Source organism: Macaca mulatta, chromosome 13 (genome assembly GCF_049350105.2).
Source record: "Macaca mulatta isolate MMU2019108-1 chromosome 13, T2T-MMU8v2.0, whole genome shotgun sequence".
Lineage (NCBI taxonomy): Eukaryota > Metazoa > Chordata > Mammalia > Primates > Cercopithecidae > Macaca > Macaca mulatta.
In genome coordinates, this window is record NC_133418.1 from 94390863 (window position 1) to 94413296 (window position 22434).

General features: G+C 38.3%; 1 protein-coding gene and 1 pseudogene across 11 annotated transcripts in view; both read right to left on the reverse strand.

The window, feature by feature from the left end:
- LCLAT1 (lysocardiolipin acyltransferase 1) overlaps nt 1-22434 on the reverse strand; it is a 215352-nt gene that overhangs the window by 113268 nt on the left and 79650 nt on the right. For all 10 annotated transcript variants that reach the window (XM_077959801.1, XM_001104502.5, XM_077959800.1 and 7 more), the window contains 2 exons: nt 11616-11784; nt 4037-4235 (listed from right to left, as the gene is read on the reverse strand). In XM_077959801.1, the coding sequence (XP_077815927.1) occupies nt 4037-4235; nt 11616-11780 (364 nt within the window). In that variant the 5' untranslated portion in view covers nt 11781-11784. The remainder of the gene's footprint in view (nt 1-4036; nt 4236-11615; nt 11785-22434) is intronic.
- LOC144333610 (uncharacterized) lies at nt 13805-20931 on the reverse strand (annotated as a pseudogene). Its single transcript, XR_013402497.1, has one exon. The product of XR_013402497.1 is annotated as an uncharacterized LOC144333610 (transcript).

A 22434-nucleotide genomic window follows, 5' to 3' on the forward strand; every position in this document is an offset into this window, starting at 1 on the left:
CCACTTGGTCTATAGTGCAGTTTAAATCCAGTATATGTCTTGATTTTCTGTCTGGATCATCTATCTGTTGCTGAGAGTGAGGTGTTGAAGTCCCCAACTATTACTATATTGGGGTCTAAATATAGATATATTTGCTTTATATCTCTGGGGGCTCTGGTGTTTAGCGCACGCGTGTGTGTATTTTACTGTTACATCCTCTTGCTGAATTGATCCCTTTATCACTATATATTAATAATTGCCTTCTTTGTCACTTTTTATGTTGTGGGGTTTTTTTCTTTTTTTAACTTGAAGTCTATTTCATCTGATACTCTATACCTACTCCTGCTCATGTTTGGTTTCCATGTGCATAGAATTTCGTTCTCAATTCCTTCATTTTCAGTCTATGTGTATCTTCACGGGTGAAGTCAGTTTCTTGTAGGCAGCATATAGTTGGGTCCTGCTTTGTCTTTTTTTAAAAATTCATTCAGCCAGTCTATATTTTTTAATTGGGGAATTTAAATGCTTTACATTCAAGGTTATTAATATGTGAGCACTTATCCCCACTACTTTTAAATTGATTTCCGGTTATTTTGTATATCCTTTGTACCTTTCTTCCTGTCTCATTGTTTTTATCTATGCAATTTGGTGATTTTTCTGTAGTGTTAATGTTTGAGTCCCTTCTCTTTTTCATCTACATATCTGTTCTATCAGTGTGTTTTATCTGCATGTTTTCATAATAATTAGATATCATTTTTTTACTCCAGATGCAGAAGTAATTAATCATTTCTTTTAGAGTCAGTCTAGTCATGATGAATTCCCTCATTTTCACTTGTCTGGGAAAGACTATTTCTCCTTTATTTCTAAAGAATAGCATTGCCAGTTATAGTATCCTTGGCTGGCAGTTTTTCCTTTCAGCACGTTGAATATATCATCCCATTCTCTCCTGGTCTGTAAAGTTTCTGCTAAGAAATCTGCCATTAGTCTGATGGGGATTCCCTTTTATGTGATTTGACACCTTTCTCTAGCTGTTTATAGAATTCTCTCTTGACTTTTGAGAGCTTGACCATAAAATGCCTTGGAGAAGCCCTTTTCAGGTTCAACCTATTTGAAGATCATTGGGCTTCCTGTATCTGGATGTCCATATCACTCCCAAGACTTGGACAGTTTTCAGCTATTATTTCATTAAGTAGGTTTCAATGCCTTTTTTCACCTCTTCTTCTCCAACTCCCATGATGCAAAAATTGATCACTTAATGGTGTTCCACATGTTCTGTAAGCTTTCTTCATTCTTTATTTTGATCTGACTGGGTTACTTGAAAACACGTGTTTTCAGGTTCAGAAATTCTTTCTTCTTCTTGATCTAGTTTATTGTTGAAGCTCTTGATTTTATTTTTATTTCATTTACTGAATTTTTCAGTTTTGAGATTTCTGATTCTTTTTATGATACCTACCATTTTCCTGAATTTCTCATTCAGATCATGAATTGTTTCCTGATTGTGCTGAATCCTTTATCTGTGTTCTCTTGTATTTTGCTGAGTTTCCTTAAGATCTTTATTTTGAATTCCTTTTCAAGCATTTGATAGGTTTCCTTTACTTTGGGGTATATTAACTGGAGCATTTTTGCGTTCCTTTGAAGGTATCAAGTTTCCTTGCTTTTTCACATTTCCTGTGTCCCTACACTGGTATCTGTGCATACAATGGAACACCCACTTTTTCCAATTTTATGATATAGCTTTTATATGGAAAAACCTTTTCCTGTAGATATGCTGTATAGTCTCAGTTGGACAGGACACTTTGACTTTGGTTCCGTGCAACAACAGTAATATAGACTCCATATGATTTCTTCAGCTTTCATCAACATCAGTGGTGTCTACTGAGTGCCTCACTGGCCTAGGCTGCAGCTGTTTGTGGATGCTCTGGTGTGGCTTTACTGGAAGAATGCTGGGAAGGCAAGTTTTTTTTGACCCTGGGGGGTGAACACACGCATGCACACAATGCTCTACCACTAGAAGGGACAGAATTGCCGGCAAGCCCCAGGTGCATGCCATTCTACTCTTAATCTTCTTCTCTCCACTCTTAGCACTCTTAAATTTGTAAAGATGGGAGGGCAGAAGGAAATGTTTTGGAATTTACTTCTCTTCATAAATCAATTGAAAGCTTATGGCATTATTTGTCTTCTCATACTAAAAGAGATAGGTGATACATGGTTTTCTTTCCTCTCCTGCTTGATTTCATAAATTTTTCACAATTAGGGTGAAGAAAAATACACAGTTGCCATTGTCCTTCAAAAACCTCTGTAAGAAGACTTTTAATTATGGATTCAATCTCTATTAGACACATAACTGTGGCTTTTTCATTTTCTGTTGATGTCAGATTTTGTCAGTTGCATTTTTCTGTATTTTTTAAATCTCATATACACTTTTAAAGTCATTGGCATAATGTTATTCTTAATATCCTGTTAGTATATCTCATGTAGAATCAATCTTGCTACTGGTAATATGTGCCTTCTCTTTTATATTTATCAGTCCTCTTAGGGATGTGGCAGTTTTTAAATACTGACATCTTTGACACATCTTCAATCTATGGGGTCTATGCTCCGTCCTCTAGAATCTTTGAGGATAGTAACTGCTTCCACCAATATAACATATGGTAGGAGTGATGTTGTTTGAATTCTAAGGCTAGGTCATAAAATACCTTGTAGCTTCTTGCTGGTTCTCAAGTGAGACTGTTCTCTAGGGAAAGCCAGCTGCCATGTAAGAAATCTGACTGCCCTGAGATCACTATATTGGAAAAGCGGCAAAGAGAAAGATAAAGCTATAAGTACAAAGGCAATTAAAACACAAACAGTTGACCAAGTGCGGTGGCTCAAGCCTGTAATCCCAGCACGCTGGGAGGCTGAGGTGGGCAGATCACGAGGTCAGGAGATTGAGACCATCCTGGTTAACACAGTGAAACCCCATCTCTACTAAAAATACAAAAAAATTAGTCGGGCGTTGTGGCGGGTACCTGTAGTCCCAGCTACTCAGGAGGCTGAGGCAGGAGAATGGCATGAACCTGGGAGGTGGAGCTTGCAGTGAGCCGGAGCTTGCAGTGAACCGAGATAGCGCCACTGCACTCCAGCCTGGGTGACAGAGCGAGACTTCATCTCAAAAACAAAAAACAAAAAAACAAAAAACAGTAAATCAACTACAAACACCTTACTAGTCTATCCTGTGAGGGCCTGCCCTTTGCCCTCACAAATCATAAACCATGTCAGTACACTAATAGAGGCATGGTTTAAGAGAGTACATAATTTAAATAAGTAAGAAGTGTTACCTAGGTAAACCACAGAAGTATAAATGTAATTAATGAGGCTGTCAGGAGGATACAGTGGGTACTTCATATACCCATGGGAATAACTGATTTGAATATATTTATAATCTGTCCCCTCCCTTATTTCACATTAAGTAGTAAGTTGAGAAAGGAGGCCATTTATTTTTAACATGCAATGCTGAAATATCCCTACTTCTGCAACACACAAGGCACATGTTGTATTCCTAGCCATTTAAAATAAACATTTCCAGGAACTTTAATATTATACAAGCAAAGTAAAAAGACTTTTTAAAAATTTTAAAGTTATAGATTGGGGAAGTTCAGAAAGTACTAGCACCTAGTATAATGAATGCTTGGAACCTAGGTATTCAATTAATATTTACTACACGAATATCAATCAATCCGTCAATGTCAAGTAGTTTATCAGCACAGACCAGTTTCTGGCCGAAATCACAAGTACTACCTGCAATAAAAAGTTACTAAACTATTAATTCATATCCTTCAATGTGGTGGTCCTCAGATACTATATATCCATTTCCTTGAGAATAGTTTATTTTCACTTTCAGTGTAAGATTTTTTTAAAAAGAGATTAAAATAAAGTCATCTGCCATAACAGATCCTCTAAAGACAAAAGAACCTGAGATTGTTTTTAGCCCAATGAGGAAAAAAATGGAATTGCTTTAATGCTTATGTCAGTTTTACAGCAAAATGAATGAGCCACTTAAAATAATGTATGAGTAACCTACCAAATCCAGGAACACTTTTGAGACTGGCTTTGAGGCAAATTTTCTCCAATCTGAGGTAGCTATATCTCATCAGACAATTCCACAGGAACATCCAGTCCATTCTTGTCCGATGGTTCATTATAATGACACTTCTTTCTCCAGGAACAAATGCATCACCAGTTATAATCACTTTTACACCAAACATGGTCTCCAATAATGCCTAAGAAAATAATACAGATATAGAGAAAAATATGATTTTCCATAGGTAAGTTTTATCATGCCCTATAAATAAATCTTAAGATTTCCAATATATAAAAGTTAGTATTTCCCATGATCCTTGCTTCTATAATAAAAAATTGGGTGGTGACATTATCTAGAAGAATGAGAATATCAAGCACTATTTCTATTTTAAGTTTTTGTGATTTCCTAATTTAAAAAATGCTAATTATCCTTGAAATCAAGATACCTTATTAAGTAAAAAGAAAGTATAAAAGGTTGTAGTATATCAAGATTCTACTGTGTAATATTTTAAGGATATATATATATGTAACATTATTACCTTTTTTCTAGAAAGAATAGTCAAAGAATTAGCACTGGGTACAGGGGAAAAAATATCCCAGAAAGTTAAACTGTTCACTTTATAGCCTCCTGTACTATGATGTTTTAAAAACAAAAACATAGATCTTACTTATTTTGACACTATATAAAGAATAAATTAACTATACATCTACTAAAATACTACAAGCCTTAATACCTGGAACACAGTAATGTTCAAATATTTGCTGAATTTGCTTAATTCACTTTTCTGATGGGCCAGGTATACAATACATATGAAATATTTAGAAAAACAATATATTACAGACTTACGAGTTCTTGAAAGTAAAATAACAGCTTATAATAAAACCTGATTATTGATTTCAAACTCCTATTTGAATTCTCAAATTATTTACATGTAACAAATTTACTAGTTAATATTTGACTTATTAATAGAGAAATTTATCTAAAGGCAAATATACAGTACAGAATCAAAAGTTCTCTTTGCGAATATCATGATAATCTTAAACAAGGTACAGCCAATAGACAAACTGTGGTGTACTCATATAATGGAAAAATTATACAACAATTAAAGTAGATGAACTACAAGTACCTATAGAAACATGAAAGATACACAGAAGCATAATTTTGAGAGACAGCAAAACAAACAAAAATATATAAAATAAATGTCAATATACAAGACTTTCTAAAAGATTAAGATATTTTAAAGATGATTATATAGATGCTAAAATTATAAAGAACAAGAAGAAAATAACTATCTTAAAAGTCAGACGAACTTCTACCAAAAGGAGGGTGTTTTGATTGGAAGTCTAGGTAGCTTGCTGGAGAGCTGACAATGTTGTATTTCTTGACCTAGTTGATAGTTACCCTCAAAATTTTTCATTAAATTGTACATTTGTGTTTTAATAACTTTTTGGTATGTTTGCTATACTTCACAACAAAAAAGCATTTTTAAAAAAATGAAATATGAAACAGTAAGACTTTGACACACATAATAGGATCAATAAAACACTGGTTCAAAATAATATTAGCTAAAGAAATATACTAGAAAGTAAAAAGAAGTTAGAAAAGTTTTATGTCCAAATTGCTACAGAGTCAAGGTGTTAACATCTTGATACAAAATCATTTGGACTAAGTAGCTACAGATATCCCATAGGTCCTCATTAAGTTACTTTCCCACAGCTGAGGTTCACTTTCAGCATGGGTATTTAATCCAGTACCTATTATGTCCTAGAAGGACGGCCTCCAAGAGGTCAATAAAAATGTATTCCTCTTAAGCTGTATATAAAGATATGTCAATGTGTACACATACTTTGTTAAGTAAAATGCTTGCAGTTTTCATCAAATTTTCAAAAGGGTCCATAACTGCTCAACTAATTATAACCCCTACTCTAAAAAGTCCCTTGAAAGTGAAATACCTACATGTAAGACCTCCTGGTAAAAAGGATCATGGCAGAGTCCTCTGGGCTTGGACCCACAGCAAAAAATGTCATTTTTTTTTTCTTTTGAGATGGAGTCTCGCTCTGTCACCCAGGCTGGAGTGTAGTGGCGTGATCTTGGCTCACTGCAACCTCCGCCTCCTGGGTCCAAGCGATTCTCCTGTCTCAGCCTCCCGAGTAGCTGAGATTACAGGCACCCGCCCACCACGCCCAGCTAATATTTTGTATTTTTAATAATGACGGGATTTCACCATGTTGGCCAGACTGGTCTTGAACTCCTGACCTCATGACTCGTCCACCTCAGCCTCCCAAAGTGCTGGCATTACAGGTGTGAGCCACCGCACCTGGCCAAGAGTTAAAAATCTTAAGCCTATAAATCCCAAACCTCATATATAACCCTATATATGCAATCTCTAACATATGATACCTATGGATTCCAAACAATCCTTTGCTTTTCATTATGAAAAATAACAAAATTTAAAAATCCAAGACTGGGATGGGTGTGGTGGCTCACACATGTAATCCCAGCACTTTGGGAGGCTCAGGCAGGAAGATCGCTTGAGGCCAAGAGTTCAAAACTAGCCTAGGCAACATAGCAGGACTCCAGCTCTACAAAAACATTTTAAAAGCTAGGCATTGTGGCACATGCCCAGAGCCTTAGCTACTCAGGAGGCAGAGGCAGAAGGATTGCTCAAGTCCAGGAATTTCAGGTTACAGTGAGATCTGACCGCACCACTGCATTCCAGCTGGGCAAGAGAATGTTGTCTCAAAAAAAAAAAAAAAATCACCTCCACCACCACCACCAAGATCGGGTGTCCAGGAACATCTCATATAACATGACATTCTCTCCTTTGACATCCAGCATTCTATCAGAATATGCCTGAAGGTTATAAATAACCTTTTGGGCAGCCAAGATCTCAAGTCCACATTAATCAGTTGTAATACCAGATGAGACATATCCAGTCAACCTATTTACAGCTCCTGCAAAGGCAGAAAAACAAATATACTACACAGAAATAAAGTTGTAATATCTATAAAGAACTCCAGAATTCAAATAATCCAGACTAAAAGACTGGGAAAAAAGACACTATTCTCATATTTATTTTATTTCTAGTATACGAGAGAGATAATAGTGTCAACAGTAATAAATCTTACAAAATTTTATAATGCATTGTTTCTTATATTGAAGAGTAACAATTCTGATAATTTTTACCTAATTGGTCAAAGATTTCTCTGTGTATTATTTAATAGAAATATGGAAGCATTTTCCAAGGATCTTTTATATACCACTACTTACTATGTCCAAGTGTTCCATCGTGTATAAAAACACAAAGATGAGAGTGGTTCCTCTCAAGATGACAGAGAAAGTTTTGCCATCATGCCTGCTGCTCTCACTCTCATTTATCATTCTGATGGATCTTTATTTAGTCTGAGGTAATAACAACTCATCTCCACATCTGCTTTTGCTTTTCAGGTTCAGCTTAGGTCTGGTTACCCAAATCTCTAGCTACTTGAGGCTTTGCAATCCCAACTCATTCTTCAAGACAGTGAGCACCCACTTTGTTAAGAGCAACAGTACAGACAAAAATCACGTTCAGCAATCTATGTTTATTGAACATCTGTTTTATGCTAGGATTGGAATGGTATCAAAAGATCAGAAGGCTGTGGAAGAAACCTGTGCCCTAGGTAGACAGTTAGAAAATGACCTCTAAATTCTTAAGGCATGATTTATGGTGAAAGGACAGAACTCCAAGTAATTTTCATAATCCCAGGTAGTAATCAGACTGTTTGGTCAGAGTTAAGATTTTGAGAAGCAAAAACTGCTCTGAGCAGATGCTGAGTTTGACCCTTACAGTATTGATTATGTTGAACAGAACTGTCCAAAAATGAAAGGAACAAAGACATGCACTCCAAATTATAGAAACATTCAAACAAAGACTGAATGGTCACCCTGCAGATTGTTCTTGAAGGGATTCTTGCCCACAGAGTTAGGTTAGACAAAGTGACCTCTAAGTCTCATCTAATTCTAAGATTCTAAAACACTTCACTGCTATGCCTCTTTTAGCACAGAAAATGTGCTCCTTAAAAATAGTAAGACAAGAAAAATCTTGCCAACGAAATCATTTTAATCCACAAGAGAAACTTAACGAAAGAGAAGATCATTTTGTGACTATTTTTGTGAAGCAATAATTAGTTTAAGTGCATTTATCCTAATTTATTTTTGGTGGAAAATTATTTTTAACTGTTTGGGATTGCTTAAAATAAAGTACATCAATAAGGGATAAGAATAAGTTTCAGATTAAATTCACTTTGAATTTAAAAATAATATATTTTATTATTGCTTAAAAACTCCTTTAGCTCTCTGTACAAGTATGAGATAAAAGGCGATTAAAGACACCCTTGAGAGTTCCTCTCCATTTCTTTCAACAGAGACATTCATTATCTCAAAACTAGGATATCAATTTTTCTGTAACCTAGCTATAAGGAATTCAACGTCTATACATTTCTTAACTAAAAAAACGTTCTCTGCCTGATATGCTGTAACTAGTAAACTAAACAGCTGAGTGACAGCAGTTTTCCAAATGTATACTAATTTTTTACTAGTACTGTGGTAGTTAAATCTTACCTATGTGTTAAACTGTCCAAACAGCTAATAAGACAAAAGTTAGGAATAGGTGAAATTATCTTTGAAAATCTCCTAGGATGGTGCATCTCAAAAGATTACACTATCAGTAAGTCCAGCTCGGCCAATCTTCTCCCAAAATTGTACTATATTGCTATTACCCTACCTGACCATCAGACAAAGTGATTGGTTTGTATGTTGTTTAAAAATATCTATCTTTAAACATAAGAATCATACTCAGTAGAGAACCACTCATACTTCCCATTTCATCTCATATGAAGCAGAAACAATTCATTCTCTTCTCTGCCCACTATTCCCTTACCTATCTTAGTGCATGTAATTGAAACTGTACAAATACTGTGGGTGTATAATGTAATTCTGCAGTAATAGTAATGCTACTAATATTAATAACAGTAGAAACAGCTACTGCAGAATTTTTTTAGTAACTTGTCCTATGAATACCAGCATTTCTTCCAGAGTAAGAGTTTTAACTGTGTACATGGCTGCCCAGAAAAAAAAAGACATTTCCCAGATTCTACTACAGTTTTTAGCTGCTCTTACCAGTAGAGTAAGCAAAAGTGATACATGCAACTTGCTATGTACTAGACACGTGAGTCACTGATATAGAAAGAAAGCATTTGCTCTAGACTTCCTCCAGAGTGGGGCAAAGAAGTGGCAGTGACCCAGTCTTGACCAAATACAAGAGGACATTATACCAGGCTGGAGGCCAAGCTAGATGGATTAACAGGATAGAAGACATCTGAACCCTTGATGACATCAGGACCCTTTGATGACCTCAGAGACCGTAGGTACCTTGCCAGCCTGGCCCTGTAAGTCAGTACAGTTCTACCGTATTGGAGCCACTATATTTTGAATTTTCTTTAAAACACCAGTTTAGCCTAAAATATAAAAGCAAAACTAAAACTAAAACTAAAATTAATATAATACCAAATATTTACTGTGTATCTACCAAATGGCAAGCATTATACTAAAAAGGCTATATATTTATTATCTCGTTTAATCATTACGATGACTTTCTGATATAGGTAGGTAGTATTGAGATCCCTTTTTATAGAGATGAAGAAACAAAAGCTTACAGAGAGGCTAAGGAGCTTAGCCAAGTTCAAATGACTAGAAAGTGGGAAGGCCAATAGTGAAACCAAATACCTGTCTGCAATGTCTGTGAAAATGCTCGCTCTCCAAAAATTAGTGACTGGACACTGTAAAAGCATTACAATTATATTAATGTTTACCAATTCTCAGAACTCTCAAGGTTTTGGCAGAAAGATTCAACAAAAATGTGTGGTTCATAATTAAAAGATTATATACTACAGAAAACAGATGACATTTAGAAAATGAAGTATAGTAACAATACATGACTATTACAAAAAATCATTTAACCTCTGAATGTTTGCTTTACAATCAGATATACAATTCTGAATCTAGAATAAATCTCAAAGATCATTTACTCCAATTTATTTTACAGATGATGAAACAAACACTAAAAATAGTTATATAAATGACACGAAAACAGTCAAATGTTTCAATAGGAAATGTCTGATTTTACGATGACAGTAACATTACTTAGCATACAGTTTGTAGATGACGTTTTAGAAGTATCTACTTGTGATGATTAATATTATGTAAACTGAACAGTATTCTTATTTTACTTAATATATGTACATAGAGAAATACTCACTTTGTAAATAGAGAGTGATAGTGGTTAAGCAACAACATAAAATGAGTATTTTATGGTAAATGGTATGTTTAGGGTTGCAATGAAACACTGGGCTTCATATCATTAAAGCTAATTTTAAAATGTAACTCTAAAAATTAATGGTCTGGGAAAGTCAACTTCTGTCCTCTAAAAGAAAAAGATTTTTAGTCAAATGAAAGCCAGAAAAGAAATTAGTCAAGCTCTGTAAATTGACAATTAGGATAAGACATTTTAGGTAGAGGACTATTATCTTCACAAGGACAGAGATCATATCTGTCCTGTTCATCACTGCATCCTAGCAAAATGCTAGGTACACGGTAGACAATAACAAGTTGCTGGATGAACATTAAGAGATCCTGCCAACTATTCTTGCAATCCAATCACAAAACAAAGCATACTTATATTAAAAAAAGCAAGAAGAAATTTTGCCTAAAAGACCAGCCCTAACAGAGTAAAAGGTACTAGACATCATCCAGCTGACTTAAAGGAAAATATGGCTATAATTAATAAATAGACGAGAAATCTCAAGAAAGTAACAGAACCAATAAAGAACCCAAAATAAATTCCAGAACTTACAGTATTTTAAATAAAAATTCACTAGATGAACAAACAGCAGATTAAAGATAATAGAAGAAAGGGTCATTCAGCTTGAAAACAGATAAATAGAAATCATTCAATATGAAAAATACAGGGGAAAAAATACAAGGGAAGAAAAGGAAGAGAGCCTTTGTGACATATGTGACAAGATAATCAATCTAACATACATGTAATTGTAGTTCCCAAAATGAGAAGAGAGAGAATAAGGCAGAAAAAAATGTGAAAAAAATAATGGTCTAAAATTTCCCAGTTAAAAAAAAAAACAAAAACCAACCAACCTATAGATCTAAGAAGCCCAATGGAACACAGCAAAACACATTCAGCCCTCTACATCCTTGGGGTCTGCATTTGTGAATTCAACCAATCATGGGTCAAATATATTCATGGGAAAAAAGGATGGTTGAACCTATACTGAGAATGCACAGACTTTTTTTTTCTTGTTATTATTCCCTAAGCAATACAATTCCCTAACAATAACAACTACTTACATAACATTTATGTTGTATTCGGTATTATAAGCAATCTAGAGAATATTTAAAGCATACAGAAGGATGTGCATAGGATATGTGCAAATATTGTAGAGACTTGAACATCCATGGATTTAGGTATCTATCAGGGGTAGGGGGCACTCTAGTACAAGCAGACAGTCTCCTCTGGTGTGTAACTTACCACAGGTAGGGTGAGCCATGTTGCCACAAGGCGGTTGTTGATCCAGCGATACCAAGACGGGTTTACAAACATCAAAGGTAAAAAGGGACCCAGCATGAAAATGCTTCCAAAAAAGCTTCCCCAAAACAGAGTCAGTATAAAGTAAATCCCTTTCCATGACGCCATGATTCTGAAAGATATTTAAAAAAAAAAAGGATATATTTTGTTACTATACATTTAACAGCTTGAATTCAATTTCAGGATGATGGAGCATAAAATGATCACTAATTTTAGGGCTACAGAAAGGCTCTAATAAACAATATAAGTGCCTGAATTTCAAAGAGGTGACCCTCCTACATGCTCTACTGGTCTAACAAGTTGCCAGTACATTAGAAATTTATATTCTCTGGTCGGGTGTGGTGACTCACGCCTGTAATCCCAGCACTTTAGGAGGCTGGGCGGGGGGGGGGCGGGCGGTGGATCACTTGAGGCCAGGAGTCCGAGACCAGCCTGGCCAACATGGTGAAACACTAAAATACATCTCCACTAAAAATACAAAAATTAGCCAGGTGTGGTACTGTGCCTGTAATCCCAGCTACATGGGAGGCTGAGGTAGATGTTACAGTGAGCTGAGATCGCACCACTGCACTCCAGCTGGGACAACACAGTGAGACTGTTTCAAAAAAAAGAAAGTGATACTCTCAACAGAGCAAATATCTGACCTCCAAAAAGAGTTATCTAGTTTAAGAAGCCTTTTTTTAAAATCATAAAACCATGTATTTTCCTTTCTAAGGTGTTATCTAACACAAACTCATAAAATATTCCAGAGTGTTTTCCTATCCAGAACTAGAAGCAATTGACTGAAAACTACAGACAAGTTTCCCAAGTTGAGTACAACAGTCCCCACTTTGGATCCATTCCAAGACCCCTAGTGGATGCCTGAATCACACATTGTACTAAACCCTTCATATACATTACATACATACCATGATGAAGTTTAACTTACCAATTAGGCGTGGTGAGAGATTAATAATAACTATTATTAATAAAGTATTATTAAGTAAAATAAAGGCTCCCTGAACACAAGCACTGCTATACCCCGACAGTCAATCTGATCACAGAAACAGCTATTAAGGGACTAACAGGCAGGCAGGATAGCATATATTGCATCAACGCACTGGACAAAGGGATAATTCACATCCTGAATGCGACAGAGAAGCATGGCATCAGATTTCATCCCGCTACTCAGAATGGTACACAAATTTAAAACCCATCAGTTGTTTATTTCTGGAATTTTCCATAAAACATTCAAACCACAGTTGACTTTGGGTAACTCAAACTGCGGAAAGCAAAACTGTGGGTAAGGAGGGGACTACTATACACCTAAAAACAATGGCAAGTTAGCAGAGTACATTGAAATTTTTTAAAATCCAGAAATATTAATTCTTTATATTAGAATCTGAAAATAACATCTTGGGTACTTGGTCTTTAATTGGCTTTTTATGAGTTGAAGGGTTAAGTAGAACTTAGACTCTTCACTGGCTATTTCCAAAGATTACTGTAGGGGGTCCTGATAACCAGAACATCATACTGATGTTGGAATGCTTGTTGGAAACATAGTCTAATATGAATAAACATTTGATTTTACAACTTAAACTATGTTAGAGAAAAACTGTGTTTTGCCTCAGAATAAAATTGTTAGAAACATTGAAATGATGAAAAAAATGGCCTTAAAATCTATGTAGCAAAAAGGTATCTCAGAGATCAAGACCTCTGAATATTTTAAAAGAATCACAACAGGAAACAGAATACATTTTCAAATGTCATGGTGCTTTTTAAAAATATCAGACAAACAACAAAACAGGTCAAATCCCTTAAAACACACAATCAAGACTGACAGTATACTAAGTTTTTATTTGTTTGTTTGTTTGTTTTAAGGTGGCGTTTCACTCTGTCGCCAAGCTGCAGTGCAGTGGCGCGATCTCGGCTCACTGCAAGCTCTGCCTCCCGGGTTCAGGAGGTTCTCCTGCCTCAGCCTCTGGAGCAGCCGGGATTACAGGCGCGCGCCACCATGCTCATCTAATTTTTGTATTTTTAGTAGGGACAGGGTTTCACCCTGTTGGCCAGGGTGGTCTGGATCTCTTGACCTCATGATCTGGTCGCCTCAGCCTCCCAAAATGCTGGGATTACAGGCGTAAGCCACTGCGCCTGACTGACTACTATTTTTAAATTTCTACTGATACTTGACAGTACCGTGTACAAAATCCTTCAAAGTACAAACTGAATAAACATCAACTAAGAGCTGGCTTTTTGCTAAACTCTAGATCTAAACTTTTAAGAGGTGGGGTAATGGAGTAATAATGGAAAAAGACTACTGGAAAGCAGCAGGCTGAACAACTCCCAGAGCTCACACATGGGGCCTGGAGTGGTCTGTTACCACCTATCCTCAACTTTCCTTTCTCTGAGGCTCAGGTCTTCCTCTTTGCATTGATGACACTATAGCTAGCTTCTCCCCAGAAAAAAGAAAAAAAAATACCCTACAAACATCTAAATTTGGTATTCTCAATGCCTACTTCCTTTTATACACCCGCCCCGCCCCCCAGTCCTGCAATGCTGCTGCTCTATTTGAAATCCCTGTAACTACCTTTATCTACTGTTGTTGTTTTTTTCTGCCAATTAGTGATTAGCTAGCTCTGTGTTTAGACCCTCACCCCTCAACTCCCTGCAGAGCTACACTTCACATTGTATCCATATATAATGCTTCCCCCATCAAGTCTCTGGCATGCTTCTTCCTCACCAATTTCTGATTTGATGTGATTAACAGAAAAAAATATATAAAGTAACTTAGCTATCATATAATAAAATATTTTCATTATGCAGTGATGAAGCTGAGGCTCAGGAGAGTTAAGAAGACTTTCCTAAATCCACACAACAAATTAGTAGCATCAAATCTTTTCTGCTTACTGCTGCTTCTGCTATATCATGCTCTCTTTCTCCTGTGAAGGAGCCAGAAATTAGCCCTGAAATATGTCTCTAAACATAGACTTAAACGGGTAGAAAGGTGTGTGTCACATGAATATACTGGGATTACTCAGACCAAATCTAATCTAAAATTATTTCCATCCTACTTCTATTCCTTCTCTTTCAATCATTTGTTGATTTTCAATGATTCAATAAACATACAAAGATATCCCAATTACTGTGTGCCAGACACTATGTTAGTCATCTGGAGATTATAACAGTGAATATGACAGAAATTGCAAAGCTCTCACAAATCTAATGGTCCCTCCATCTCTTCCTTATGAGCTCCTATGTGGCTCTGCATTTAATCTAGCCCTATTCTGTATCTTCCAAGTCTCAAGAGTTTGATGGACAAACTTGGTTCCAAATTATGCTAGCTATATACTTATTTGGAATAGCTAAAAAAATTTTTTTTTAAACAATAAAACTACTGACAATACCAGGAGCTGACAAGGATATGCAGCAACCAGAACTTGCAAACACTGCTGGTGGGAATGCAAAATGGGATGGCCACTTTGGAAAAGTTTGGCAGTTTCTTAAAATGCTAAATAGACACTTACAATAAAATCCAGAAATTCTACTCAATATCTAAGACAAATGAAAATGTATGTTCACATAAAAACCTATACATAATTATTTACAGCAGCATTATTCATAATTACCAAAAACTGGAAACCACCCAATTGTCAGTCAGGGAGAATGGATAAACAAAACCATAGTACATCCACACAATGACATACTACTCAGAATAAAGACAAACTATTGATCCATGCAACATGTTGAGTTAATCTCAAATGCATTATGCTAAACAAAAGATATGGTTTTAAAATCTTTTACTGGATTATTTCATTTATATGACATTCCAGATAAGGCAAAACCAAAGGATAGGGAAACAGATCAGTGGTTGGCAAAGATTAGAAGTAGGGAGATGGTTTGATTACAAAGAAACAACACAATATAAATTTAGGGGTTGGTCAGGCACGAGGTGGCTCGTGCCTGTAATCCCAGCACTTTGGGAAGCCGAGGGGAGCAGATCACGAGGTCAGGAGATCGAGACCATCCCGGTCAACATGATGAAACCCCGTCTCTACGAAAAATACAAAAATTAGCTGGGCATGGTGGCGCGTGCCTGTACTCCTAGCTATTTGGGAGGGTGAGGTAGGAGAATCGCTTGAACCCGGAGTCGGAGGTTGCAGTGAGCTGAGATGGCGCCACTGCACTCCAGCCTGGCAACAGTGAGACTCCCTCTCAAAAAAAATAAATAAAAAATAAAAAAAGAAGAAGTTTAGGGGGTTGAGGAAATTGGAAACTGTTCTATTTCCTGTTTAGGTTATGTTACAGGAAAGCTGTCCTGATCCAGACCCCAAGAAAGGGTTCTTGCATCTCACACAAGAATGAATTCAGGGCGAGTCCACGATGCAAACTGAAACCAAGTTTATTACGAAAGTAAAGGAATGAAAGAATGGCTACTCCACAGACAATGCAGCCCTGAGGGCTGCTGGTTGCCCATTTTTATGGTTATTTCTTGATGATATGCTAAAAAAGGTAGGGATTATTCACGCCTCCCCCTTTTAGACCTTATAGGGTAACTTCTTGACATTGCCCTGGCATTTGTAAACTGTCATGGTGCTGGTGGGAGTGTAGCAGTGAGGACCATCAAAGGTCACTCTTGTTGCCATCTTGGTTTTGGTGGGTTTTGGCCAGCTCCTTAACTGCAACCTGTTTTATCAGCAAGGTCTTTATGACCTGTATTTTGTGGTGACCTCCTATCTCATCCTGTGACTTAGAATGCCTTAACCATCTGAAAATGCAGCCCAGTAAGTTTCAGCCTCATTTTACCCAGCTCCTATTTAAGATGGATTTGTTCCAGTTCACACACCTGTGACAGTCACAAGACTATACACATTTGTGAAAATCCATAGAAAGTATATTTTTTAAAAAGGGAACTTTACTGTTTGTAGATTTTTAAATAAATTTTTAAAAAATTATGCTATGTGATATAAAATCTGACAATATTTACTGTTCTCTTATAATATGGGGAATTCCAATTTTCTGGATTATTTCAATTACAGTAACACCTAAAATGTAACTAGCTTTTAAAATATTCCAGGCACTGTTTCATGTATTTTACATGTCGACCTGTTCACCAGTCACAGCAATCTCATAATGTAGGTATTTTCATTACCTTAATTTTACATATAAAGCTATTGAGGCAGCAAGGGGTTAAGTAACTTACTAAAGCTACACAGCTAGTAAATAACAAAACTGGAACTTGAAGCCAGGTAACTTGGTGTCAGAGTCCACACTCAGGCTAAAATGTTACACTATGTTTCCTTTTCAAGAATATATTACATCTGTAGTTAAATATATACCTGTTTTTAAATAGGCTATAAAATAAAGATTTACAATTATAAACTAAATGTTTAATACCTCATACAAAAATTATTCTGAATTTTAGAATTCATAGAAACTTAGTGAGAAAGCCTTATGTCTTTCTTATCTTACTGTTACTGGCAGGTCTTTGTTCTTAGAGCTCCCAAGATGGTGGTGGGCTGCTCCCAAGATGGCAGCAAGCCTTCTGCTCTCTGACCTGGGGGGTTCTTGGCTTCACGGATTCCAAGGAATGGAACCTTGGGCCATGCGGTGAGTGTTATAGCTCCATTAGAAGCCGTGGGTCATGGAGGAGAACCATGGAACCCAGCAACTAGTGTTCAGCTCAATGAGGACAAACACACGCACTTAACCACGCAGAAACAATGGCGAGCCTCTAGCCTGATCGGGAGTGGCAATGGGCGCCTTGCTGGATCAGAAGCACAGAGGACACCGTGCCAGATCCATAGGGGTGAAAGTCAATGGCTGGTCTGCAACAGCAGCATTCAGCAGTGGTGGACAGCGAGCGAAAGTTCAGCTCGAGCCCTAACAAACATGGCCCAGAAGAGTGTGCAGTTGCAAGATTTAATAGAGTGAAAACAAAGCTCCCACACAATGGGAGGGGACCCAAAGGGGGTTGCCACTGCCAGTTCGAATGCCTAGGTTTACATCCTGATCACTGTCCCTCCCCGTGCTCTCAGGCGATAGATGACTATTTTTTTTTACCTCCTGCTTTTAGCCTAATGGGTATTTTAGTGAGCTCTCTTTACTACCTGATTGGTCAGGTGTGAGCTGAGTTACAAGCCCCGTGTTTAAAGGTGGATGCAGTCACTTTCCCCAGCTAGGCTTAGGGATTCTTAGTCAGCCTAGGAAATCCAGCTAGTCCTGTCTCTCAGTTCCCCCATCTCAACAGGAAAACCCAAGTGCTGTTGGGGAAGTTGGCTGACAACCACTCTAACTGCTTCCTGCTGAACTGGGGCATAGAAGGGGGCATGCAGTTGAGATTTCCTCAGGAGGGGTGCCTTTGATGTCATCAACATCAGAGCATGGGCTAGCAGGCCAGTCCAGGGATCCGCGGTAGATCTTAGTCATGGACTGCATCTGGGGCTCCATTTAAAGAACCATTTGTAGTTTTACAGCATCGACTCCAGAAGAGACAAACTTAACAAGGAGGTTAAAGATACAGGGATTGAAATGTATGGCCTGAAGTGCAGGGGGTGGCACATCCAACAGTTAGTAGGGTTTGGGGATCAGCATAAGCCAGTATAGGCTGGATGTGTTCCTCACTGAGGGCCCAGGTGCCTTCGAATAATTTTAGCCCTAAGTATTTAAAACTTGCTGTGAGCAGAGCTGAGCCTTTGGTTTGGATACCTTGTAGCCACAGGTGGCGAGGAACTTTAAGAGCGTTTGGGTGGCTTGATGGCACAGGGTTTCTGAACGGGTGGCTAAAAGTAAATCATCCACATACCAAAGGACAAGAGTGTCCAAGTATGAGAAGTGGCTCAAGTCTTGGGCTAATGCCTGTCCAAATAGATGGGAGCTATCCCTGAACCCTTGGGGTAAAATAGTCCAGGTGAGTTGAGACGTTGAGTTTTAAGGATCTTCAAAGGCAAACAAGAATTGAGAGTCAGAATGTACAGGGATGCAGAAAAAGGCATCCTTAAGGTCCAGGACTGTAAACCACTCTGCTTCCTCTGGTATTTGGGAAAGCAGAGTATAAGGGTTAGGTACAGCTGGTACAGAGGGACAACAGCCTCGTTGATAATCCTGAGATCTTGCACTAACCTCCACTGTCCGTTGGGTTTCTGTACTCCTAAAAGTGGAATATTGCAGGGGCTACTGCATGACCTTGGGCTTTTAGGTCCTTAACAATCTTCTGGAGTCCTTGTTGGGCCTCAGGTCTAAGAGGGTACTGCCTTTGGTAGGCAAAGGAGGCAGAATCCTTTAGTTTAACTTGAATGGGACGGGCATTCTTCACTCGTCCATATTGTCCTTCTGTTGCCCAGACTTCAGGATTAATTCCTTCCTCAAGCAGGGGACAACAAACAGGTGTTCCTTCTCCTATGTTCAGGTGTATAATGGCTCCTACTTTTGCTAGGATGTATCTCCCTAACAAACGAGTGGGGCTTTCAGGCATAATTAGAAAGACATGTGAAAAGAGTAAAGTTACCCAGTCCCAACTTAGTGGCTGGGAGAAGTATCTAATGACTGCCTGTGCTAGGACCCCTCAAATAGTGACAGGTCTGGAGGACAGCTGTCCGGGACAGGAGAGTAAGAATGAGAAGGCTGCATCAGTGTCCAGGAGACAATTAACCTCCTGGCCCTCAATGGTCAAGCATACCTGGGGCTCTGTGAGGGTGATGGCATAGGCTAGCACTTGCCCCAGGCACCCACAGTCCTGCTGCTGCTGGATCATCTGGTTAACGGCTTCTGACTCAGAGGACTTTCGTCTGCTGGGGCAGTGGGCCTTCCAGTGATTCCCTTGACATAAGGGGCATGGACGAGGGGGCAGCTTATTTCTATTCAGACAATCTTTTTTAAAATCTTTTTTAAAGTGTCCTTGCAGACCACACTGGAAGCAAGCCCTGTTAGGCATTTGATTTGCCCAGCCTTTTCCTCTTCCAAAGCCTCCAAAGTTCACTTGCCTGAGAGCCTTTTTTTATCCCATTTGTCCCGTTCCGCCCGCTCTTCCTCATCACTATTATAAAAAACCGAGCTTGCCAGGTTCAATAGGGTTTCCAAGTTTTGCTCTGGGTCTAAGGTGGACTTACGAAGTTTTTTCTAATGTCTGCAGCTGACTGAATGATAAACTTATCTTTTAAGATTAGTTGGCCTTCAATAGAGTCAGGTGACAGAGAGGTATGCTTTCTCAATGCCTCCCTTAGTCTCTCCAGAAAGGCAGTAGGATTTTCTTCCTTTCCCTGTGTTATAGTGGACATCACTGAATAATTTATAGGCTTCTTCCTAGTGTTCCTTAGTCCTTCTAGCACGCAAGTTAGCAAATGTCTGTGGCACCAAGCTCCATGTTCTGTGTCCCCAGGAGGGTCTACACTGGGAACTGCCTGCTGGCCTGTGGGGAATTGTTCTCTTTCCTCTGTTGTCATCCTATCATTGACCTGACTGAGATACCAGAGATCGCCAAACTCTTGGGCTGCAGTTATGGCGGCACTTGTCTCATTTGGGGTTAGTGTCTGATCTAGCAGTAACATTGTATCTTTCCATGTCGGATCAAAGGATTGTCCTAACCCTTGTAAAATCTCAATATAGCCATCAGGGTTATCTGAGAATTTACCTAGGTCTATTTTAATTTGCTTCAAGTCTGAGAGGGAAGAAGGTACATGCACGCTGGCTGGGCCGAATTCTCCTCCTCCCACTGCTTGGAGGGGGCATAATCGGGGAATACTTGCACTCCTTGGTTCATTGTTTACCCCTTTGCCTATCTCCTTTGGAGACAGTTTGGGTTGAAGGGAGGTCCTTATTAGTTGGGAAAGGAGCCAGGGGGACACCGGCATAGGGAAGTAGACTCTGAGGGCTTCCTGTACGGCATAAATTACACTTTTTACATAATTGTGAGTTGTCTCTTAATGAAAAGAAAGTTTGCACATACGGCATGTCACTCCATTTGCCCTCTTTTCTACAAAAGAGGTCTAGCTGTAAGATGGTGTTATAATTTATACTTCCCTCAGGAGGCCAGGTTTCTCCCACTTGAAGAGGATATTGTGGCCAGGCGGTACTGCAGAAGAATATAAGTCATTTCTCTCTTAGGGTCTGAGGGTCAAATTGGTCCCAATTCTCCAGAATACATCTTAGGGGCGTTTTTGCGTTGGGGGAAACGTTTCCCATCTGGAAAAAGAACATAGGGATGCCAGCAGCCCTAGTCATTTTCCGATGAGCATTAGTCCTACGGCGTCCTCTATGGTCCTAATGCTTATTCCTTTCCAGGGTGCGTAACCACCCATGGACTTCTGCTTATCAGATTAGTTACGCTCACTGATGTAGCAGTCCTGCACCTGTTTTCCCACCTTTCTTGACCGACAAAGAAAGGGGTCTGGGCTGCTGGATTCCAGTGGTCCTTTACCAGCGTGCCCAACATTGCCTTTGTGCTCAGGGTTGAGTTCTAGAGCTAGGATGGGTTCCTGAGTGTTTCATAACAAACCAGTTGCCCCATCAAGGTGCATTCCCATAAACAATAGTTCCTAGAGGGTGTAGATAACCTTTTGAGTCAGGATTGAGATAGATTTTTTTTTTTTTTTATGATAACCATTTTTATCCAAAGCAAACTTCCTTCATGCCTGGGGACTAGACCGTCTAAGGCCACAAGATTAGAAGTTAGGATAATATATGTTACACTGTTAACTTTTAGCAACTTTACTTTTATTGAAAACCTTGTAAGTCTGGAATTTCAATTATCCTTTGCTATTAATAAGACTTTGTTTAGTCTAAATTAACTTAGAATTGGTATAGATCGTTCCTTCCTGGTTCTGTAAGTACTTTAAGGCTTGGCTGAGTGCAAACAGCTCGCACATTTGAGCAGACCAATTATTAGACAATTTTTCTAACTCTGCTTCTACAAGAGTTTCCCTATCAATTACTGAATACACATTCTGTTTTTTTTCCCTGAATCACCCAGGAGGAACCATCTATCGTCCTATCCTGAAGGGAGTTCCTCCTAGGTCTGGTTGGAACTTTGTATGGTAATTAAGATTTAAATCCCCTGTTAGGAAATCTGCTGGGTTAAGGGAATTTTCAGTGGTTAATGTTAAATCATCTTCTTCTAACAGAATAGCCCCATACTTTAATATTTTTGAGTTAGTAAGCTACCTTTTTTACTTAGGATATTTCTGAACTGGTGAGGTATGCTCATGATGAGCTTTCCTCTAAAAGTTATTCTTCTACTTTCTTCTGCTAGCAAAGCAGTTGCCGCTACAGATTGAATGCATTTGAGCCATCTGTGGGTTACTGGATTAAGGATTTTTGATAGGAAGGCTACGGGTTGTCAGTGGCCCCATTGCTTTTAGCTATGCCCTTGTTTACACTGACAACAAGGTGGGTATTAGAGTGTTATAGGGTCAAGGAGAAGACCTTCAATTATCAATTACAGGTTTTAAATTTACCCTGGCTTTTAAAGGAATAGGGTACACTGTTTCTTCTTTACTACTTCTCTTTCTCTCTTTTTGACTTTCTGTCTCTCTCTCTCTCTCTCTCTGACTCCCTTTGTCTCTCTGCCTCTCTCTTTTCCCCCTCTCTTTCTCCCTTCTCTTTTGATAGATGGATTTTGGGAACATAGCAGAATGACATTGCCCCCATTTGCCACTATAGGAATATGCTCTTCCCTTTAATTTACTCAATTCGCTTTCATCCTGATCTGTTATGTTGTGGTAGACCCAGTTTCAGTTGTTAAAGTACTGGGTTATCATTCTAAGGCCCTGGCCAAGGAGTTGAGGCTTGG